The sequence below is a fragment of the Etheostoma cragini genome, chromosome 9, assembly GCF_013103735.1.
Source record: "Etheostoma cragini isolate CJK2018 chromosome 9, CSU_Ecrag_1.0, whole genome shotgun sequence".
Lineage (NCBI taxonomy): Eukaryota > Metazoa > Chordata > Actinopteri > Perciformes > Percidae > Etheostoma > Etheostoma cragini.
The window spans coordinates 22,534,296-22,542,613 of NC_048415.1; the positions used below are offsets into that span (position 1 = coordinate 22,534,296).

The window sequence follows — 8,318 nt, forward strand, 5'->3', positions numbered from 1 at the left end:
TAGAAATTAAGTGTTAACGAGCAGTTGGACAGGTGTACCTAATAAAGTGGCCGGTGAGTGTATATATATATATATACAGTCCATGCGATGTATACAGTCCCTTCAAGGCAGAGAATTGCTAGACTGTTGTGCAAATCAGCGTTAGCGTTAGCGGTTAGCGTTAGCATTGCAAGCTAGCGATTTAAAAAAAGTTTCAGTTAGGAACATGGTTGCAAGTATATAAGCACAGGACTGCATAGACCACAAAACAAGACTGTTGTAACTTTTAAGTTAATTATTTAAGCCGAAAGTAGATGGGTAGCCATTGTTGCCTGTGTGTTTACAAGTGAGGTCGGGTCCACACTCGGTTCCTAGGGCCATACACCCCTCGGTCTATCCCCTACCCCTCGGTCATAATAAGAAATGGGACACCACTAGGTCCCGCGTGAACGCGGAAAAACGAGGGGAAGGGGTAAAACCGAGAAATGAGATTCAGCCCAAGGATTGTTGGGAGCGGGGACGCTGCATCCCACTGCTTACAAGGCCCATGACATCAGTTTTACGGACTACAATAACCTTCTTTCTTTATCTGTTTCCTGGCATTCTGACCATCCATGATATCATTGACAAGATGAGGGATGAAATAAAAATAGGATTTTTTTCCATTCATTTGCTGTCTCCTATGATAATGACCGTTTTGAGCCCAGTTTTCCATGGTTGACCAAATACATTAGTCTGAGGAGTACTGTTTTCTAGTTCTTGCATGGCATACTACCTGTGTACTGGTCTTGCTGCTCACTGTAGTAGTGCTGGGCTTTTCCAACCAAAATGACCATTGTATAGACAAATACGCAGTTCCTTATTACCTTGCTTGTGAGAAGAGGAAACCTGTTTTGTGCAGTAACAGTTGTTCTGTTCAGTCGGGATTCTACTGAGGTACACTGATTAGTGTTGATGATTCCCCCCCCCCCCCCCCCCCCCCCCCCCCCCCCCCCCCCCCCCCCCCCCCCACACACACACACACACACACACACACACACACTCTCCCGATCAGGTGGGTTGCAGTACGTCAATAACAGCATGCAAAAATGGATATATCTAGGTCCTAAAAAAAATGTGTCCTTGTATTGGGAAGAGCCGAGTGCATGTCGGCTAATCAGCCTTCCCCTCCCTTCTCCAAAGAGCTGAAAAGAAGGCGGGCCTTTGGAAAGGAGCCTGTGAACAGTGAGGAATGATTGGCAGCAGCATTCATTTCCTTCATGCCACTCTCCAAGGATCCTGTGGTTGAATAGGGGAGCCCGGCTTTCACATCTTTTGTCTGAGAGCAGGCAGTGGCTGCTCTACACCACATTCATTTTGTAAAATGTTGCCCTTGTGTTTAATGGAATATTGGCATTGGAAATATAAAATCATGTTTTTTTTGTATATCTGTATGATAGCATACATTTAAACTATAATTCTATTCAGACCACTGCCGTGCTTAATTGAATGTAGCTGTTATGTTAAATGTGTAAATCAAGCACTAGATGTTGAAATCAGATATTTGTCACCTTCTAGTTTTCTGTTGCATTTCTAAAAAATAATTTAGTAGATAAATTAGTTGGAAACACATTTTTCTTAATAAAAATATTTGACCTTGCACACACAAACCTTGCTTTCAAAGTGCGGCTGTACTAACAAAGCTGCCCATGTCAAACAGCATCCAAAAATAGATGGTGTGATGGTGTGCGTGTGACCTCTTACATTACCTGTTAGTCTGCCTCAAGCTGCAAATCATATTTTCACTAAACCGTTTGATAATTTTTGAGCAAACTAAGGAGCCTCTTTAAGCATGAGGGAGGTGCCTATCACGGGACAGCGGCAGCCAGTCTTACTCCCAGTCGCCCTCTGCCCCAGGGCCACTTCAGTGATAAAAGAGGGAAACTGATGTATGGTTTCTTTTGAAGGGAATCAAAGAAAACCACAGAGATTGTGACTTAAAGTGTGTTTTTCTTCCAGCTTGAAGATGTTTTCACATGTACCAGTGCTGCTGTAAAAGCTTAGGTGATGTGTTTGGTAATGCCTTTCAGAGAACATACTTGATCATGATAATAGCTTTATTCTACATTACTACTGCACTTTCCTTTTTATTTAACACTTTGATACTGAAGGTAAAGATACTTCTGTTGGAACATGCACTAAAGCTTGTCTTGGAAAGAGAGGTCTGTGGCTGCCAGTGAAAAACACTCAGCAGTCAAATTTTTATCTTAAGTTATTGCAAATTTGAACTGAATTTCCAGAAAATCTGCAAAAGGAGAGTTGAATTAGGGTGCATTGTTCAGATTCATAATGTTTTATTCTTCAGGAAGATTCAAATGCTCACCACACCTGAAAGGTTACTGCAGGACAACTCACTGGCCCAAATGGAACTGAGTCTTCCTGGAGGCTTTCTATACCACGCTAGAATGACTTGCTTAAAACAAAAGTAACCACGGTAACAAAGGTACAGAGTCCATGGTAGAACTTCAGACATTACCACAAAGTCATGAGATACCGGGGCGGGGCACCTTCAACGCATGGCATATATATATATATATATATATATATATATATATATATATATATATATATATATATATATACATATACACACACACACACACACACACACATATACATCTATCATGTCAAAGTGTCCCTGTTATGTCAGTCAGCCTAACGGACATCTTGGTATGAATGATTGCGAGCATTAAATGCTCTGACAGCCATGATTAACCTTACTTAATGAAGACAGGAGCAGTAATAACGTTCTTTAAAATTTCTATTTTTTTCACCTGTCGACTGACAGAATGGTTATTAATACATAAAGATTTAAGCATTTGTTACGTTACACGTCTTTTTTTCAATCACAGACCAAATTCTGGTCTCCTTCCTTAATAGCTTTTCACTTATGTCTGAAATCCTTCGTAATGTACCCCTCTCCCCTGCTGTTTGGAATATCCAGTTGATAGTGTTTGACGCGGGCCCTGATTTTCTCCTTCCTTGGTTAATGTCACCAACATCTTCCTAGTGAGAGGCTGGAGGGAGTGTTTATCTCCTGAGCGCTCAGGGATGAAGCCTTTGGGGGTGTAGTGTTGACTGTGTGCACAAGAGCGTCTTTGTAATATCTGCCCTGGACCTTACCACTTGGCCACTGCCACCTTTTGTACTTCTCTTTCAAAGTCTGCAATGTGATCCACAGCTTGCAAGAGAACAGTGCATGTCGACTTCAAACTGTATAGAGTTCAAGATGTTAAGACAAACTTAGATGCTTCTTAAGTTATAGTTTTGTTTTGATATCTATAGTTTCAGGACTAAAATGTTTAAATGTGGGAAGAGAGAAGTGAGTGAGCTGAAAGAAGCATCAATGTGCCTTTTAGCAAAGCACTTAAATCCTACTCGAGTGGAGGTGTTCAGTAGCCTCCAGCAGAGGCCTGATGGTGCGTGCTGGGCAGCTCTAATGGGTTGGTACCAAACTCTAGGAATGGCTGCAAGGGGGTTGGTAATCAATGTAATCAATGAAATTCTGCATCTGTGGTTTGTATTATTTTCCAAAATGGTAATTTTTAAGCATTAGCATTTTGTATAGCTTCATGTACCGTTCTTGCTCAATACCGGATATTTTAGAGATTTATTTACATATTGGTAATTTAGAGATTACCCTTTTACAGCAGAGCATATTATTTTAAAGTCTGGGTCTGTAGTTACTATTGTGGAAATGAACATTTTCAACCCCAATAAAAGTTAAGCATTTCAACCAGGATACATTATGGTATTTAAAGGCCCCGCTTCCTCTTGTTGCTGTGCACAAAGCTGTCACTTGCTTATGAGCTCTGTGGAAAGCAACAGGGCTGTTTAAACCAGGTCATTGTTTCAGGTTAAAAAATAGTTTTATACATAGTTGAACATGTATGTGATATTGATTGAGTGCATACTGACCTATTAATTAGAATAATTGATTGAAACAGCTTTCAAAAATGTTTAACCTTTTTTTTTACTGTAAACATAATTTTCTCTGTCATTGTTATTTTACTGTTTATTATTACGTGTGCTGGAATTTAGTGTTTTCAGATCAGAGCAGGTGGTACAGTGTGTTCTGACCTGACTATTGTTAATCACTTGACACCAGCAGAGAGAAATGGAAATGTCCTGCAGGAAATAATCCCTCTAGACATAACATGTTGTCAAGTTATTGCACTGGAATTCCAAATGATATTATTTTCCATTAGCGTTTAAGAAGACTGTTGACATTAGAGAAGTTTGCATGTGTAGTAGCACTTGAAACACGTCCTAATGCTGAATATCATTCCAGAGAGTGGGAGTGGGTGATAAAAGCGCAGTTCATGGTTCAACTTCCACTTGTTCCCTGTCCTCAGTCTATGTACACTGACAGGCTTCTGTTGCCATTCCTTCACGTTCCTGTTTCGGAGTTTTTGCAGTTAGCTATGGTGCTGTAGGAAGGACAAACTTGAGCCAGACTCACACTGGTCCTCTTTGGGCTTTCAGGCCTGGCTGGTTACGTAGTTTAATTGGTATCAAAGCAGTGGGGCCACATGTTGAGACATGGGAGGTAGATGAAGTTGAGCATGAGAAAGGTAATTATACAGGACTAAACTGTTTGGCTGTGTGCATGTTAAGTGCATATGTATATACACATGAGAGACTGCATATAAGAGTTATGGACAAAGTGTCAGATATTCAGATCTGATCATAATTAAGGACGGTGCAGCATTTTCTAATTCCAAGTTTCCAGTCACTTATATAATGCTAAGCTTCAAGTGAAAGATGTTGTGTAACATTTAGCAGTTAATTAGCCAAATGTTTTCCACAGGAATTGGTGCAAAGCCAAACTGTAAAAGGAGGACAATATCCAAGTGGACAGAAACACAACTCCAGATGAAGGCTGCTTGATGTTTGCTAACACATTTGCCATATCAACTCTATTTCAATGTTGAGTTTGGCCCAAAAATATGAATGCAGATTAATGCAAGTACAATTAGCAAAGTAAATGTAGGTTTGGTAAATGCCAAAAGAAAACTATTTATTAAATAAAAAAAATCCTTTTATTGGCCTTTTTTAAATATGGAAGTAAAATACTTACACCTATTGCAACAAAGATTTAACTCAAGGTCAACTTTTTCTGGGGCTTTCACCTGCATCACATGGTCCCCATCAGCAGGAATTTTCTCACTTGTCATTATGGATTCCCCGTAACTTCTAGGCAAGTCCCGCCCTACGAAGCAGCTCGATTGGTTGGGGTTAGGCATTGGCCTTGAGTGGTTAAGGTTAGGATAGCCGATTGGTCAGGGGAGAAGCGATTGGCAAGGAGGTTATGTTACCTTGCATAAGACTGGACACCTGGCCAATAGTAGTGTCTGAATGCTATCTAAGGGCGGGTCTTGCCTAGAAGTGGCTTGGGTTCCATAGTAATGCGTCATTGAATGACGATTTATTATTAATTTTATTATTGTCTCTGAGACTTGAGATCTATGTTGTTTAGCTAATCAGTCATAATAATCAAAGTTAATCATATTTGTTTAAAGTAATGGTTTGTTACTTTTAATTTTACTTGTATAGACCAACATTTAATTTTAGGACTGATTTGGTTCTTAATGAATGGAATTGTTTAGATACTAGTTTATGCGACAGCCATCCCCTCTCTGAGTTGGAAAAGGCTTGAGCATGTTTTTAATTGAGCCGATGTGTGAGAGGTCTATGAGCCAGAGCTCTGAGATAGCCCGAGGGCATTGGGGGAGCCTGGTCACATTCTTTTCCTTTCTTCAAACTAGATACTCACAGACTTATAGGCAGACCCCACTCTGCCCGACAGACACTTTCAAGGACTCATAGCACTGCCCCAGGCCAGGATTGGGGATTTCACTAGCACCCATTAGACTTGTATGACTATTTGATGAAAAAAAACAAAATGTTGGTGTTGTTAAAGTAAATGAGAAAGAAGCACAGAATCCAGTACCAACCCATCTAGCTTTCAGATGCATGATAATGTACTGTGGCTGCCCCTAAGCTATATATTAACTAAAGACTGAATAAAATAGTTAAACAGACTGTAGATGTTGTATGGAAGTCCAGTTTTATCAAAGGCATACAATTCCCTTCCTCTTAACCATTCCCCAAAATTGCGGTCATATTTGAATGCTGTCTCAGTTGAAGTTTTGGTTTTCAAGTTTTATCACTTGGGCACCAAGAGGTCTCAAGTACTAACAGATGTGGTTAGTCCATCTCCTTTATTGTGGGGAAACCCCCTTAATCCTAGTTGGCCGTTTTGAGTGGATATTTTACTAGTTCCTTAGGCTTGCTCTGTGTGAGTGTCTAAATCTAGTTCTAAATTAGAAATATGTTGTCTTTTAAGTACAGTGTCGTGTTTTTTCTTCTTCGGGATTTCCAAAATATTTCTTATAAGGTACAATTTGATGTCCTCTTTCCTGACACAGGCCTAGACGCAGAGCTCTACTATGTGCGAGACGATGTGGTGAATGAATATGCTCTCTCCTTCACCCTGCCTGTGCCCAGTGAGACCAGCAGCCTTCACTTCTCATGGCATTCCAAGACAAAGGTAAGTATCAGCATTAGGAATTATTGATTAACCACTTCAATACATGCTTACTTGTGCAAACATGCGAGGCAACCCATTTGTGTCTTGACAACATTTGTTCATCATTATTTGTTTGTAGGTTGACTACCGGCTTGGTTTCCTTATGGACAACCCTGTTGCCATGAACCAACCACGGAGCAACATCTCTAGTCAGGGGGAGGTGCCCCATGTTCCCTCAGGTTTGTTCAATATATCCCTTTTGTTATGCACTTGTAGATGCTTTGCGTTTGGAGATGTTATCTCTCCACCTAGTCTCCAACTGGTCTTCCCCGAGTCCTCCTCCCAGCTGGACGTGCCTGGAAAACCTCAAATGGCGCCTTTCGATGTAAAAGTCAGCGGCTCTACTTCAAGCTCCTCACAGATGATAGCTTCTCACCCATGTCTAACGCCAGCCACTCTCCTGGCCGCTTGTACCCACAATCTATTTCTTTTGGTCATGACGAAAGTACCACCAGCAGCATGCAGCTATTAACAATAGCCTCTCAGCCTGAAGTGAAGCGCTGGCACTGTCATGCATGTGGCGCAAGACTTCACAAGGGGGAGGGGCTGGATGCCACAGGGCTGTTTGTGCTGTAACAAGAAAAAAGTGGAGTGGGGGAAAACATTTATTGTGGATTCATCTACCTGTGCCGGTCTCAATCTACCTGGGTTGGTCTCAATCTACCTGGGCAGGTCTCAGTCTACCTGGGCGGGTCTCAGTCTACCTGGGTGGTGCGCCCAAGTAGAATGTATGGGAAAACACTGGTTGCTGAGTCTACTGATACCATACTATTTATCCCAGATTTTTTTTTTTTCGTTTTGGCTGTCAGATTGGGTAATAAAATAAAGTTATTTTACATGTAATTTTTTTATGCATTTGTTCATGTTTTACAAAGGATTTTATCTGAGCCAGGCCATAGAACAATTGCTGTTGGAAGCAATCATATCACATACATACAGGGTTAGTAGTATAAAGCTGAAACAAATAATATGTACACACACACCCACACACACACACACGCACATGGGTTACAGTGGGCCGAAACGATCCCAAACGGGAAGTGGGATTAAACTTTACAATTCACTGAAATACATCTCTGACGTAATTGCTGTCATAGATTTAACCCGGGTTATTATGCATTGCAGGAGACCAAGTTTCTCTAATAAATGACAAGTCCGTTTCTCTACAGTCTTTAGAGTGGACCTCTTCTGTTCCGGCAAGGTAGATGGAGAAGCGGTTTTAACAGTGCAGCTCAATCTGACCGTCCATGCCAACAACTACACAGTGCTCAACTTTAAGAGGAGGAAAATGTGCTATAAAAGTAAGTATTATAATAATAATAATAATCTAAATGAAAGAAAAAGAAATAGCGCAGCCTTACTGAATGTTTTAGACATTTTTTCAGACCAGGCATCTTAACAGGTCGTAGCAGGGAAAGCAAAGGTGTAATTGTTACTGCACATGTGAGTCGAGTGCAGATGTGAGTCGAGTGCAGATGTGAGCCGAGTGCAGATAGGAGCAGATGTGAGCCGAGTGCAGATAGGAGCAGATGTGAGCCAAGTGCAGATGTGAGCCGAGTGCAGATGTGAGTCGAGTGCAGATGTGAGCCAAGTGCAGATGGGTGCAGATGTGAGCCAAGTGCAGATGGGTGCAGATGTGTGTAGATGTGTGCAGATGTGAGCCGAGTGCAGATGTGAGTCGACTGCAGATAGGTGCAGATGTGAGCCG

At 41.3% G+C, this 8,318-nt stretch overlaps 1 protein-coding gene across 2 annotated transcripts in view; it reads left to right on the forward strand.

Moving 5' to 3' along the window:
• The window catches only part of ryk (receptor like tyrosine kinase), a 37,591-nt gene that overhangs the window by 5,175 nt on the left and 24,098 nt on the right, over positions 1-8,318 (forward strand). For both annotated transcript variants that reach the window (XM_034880429.1, XM_034880428.1), the window contains exons 2-4: positions 6,450-6,571; positions 6,690-6,789; positions 7,780-7,911. In XM_034880429.1, the coding sequence (XP_034736320.1) occupies positions 6,450-6,571; positions 6,690-6,789; positions 7,780-7,911 (354 nt within the window). The remainder of the gene's footprint in view (positions 1-6,449; positions 6,572-6,689; positions 6,790-7,779; positions 7,912-8,318) is intronic.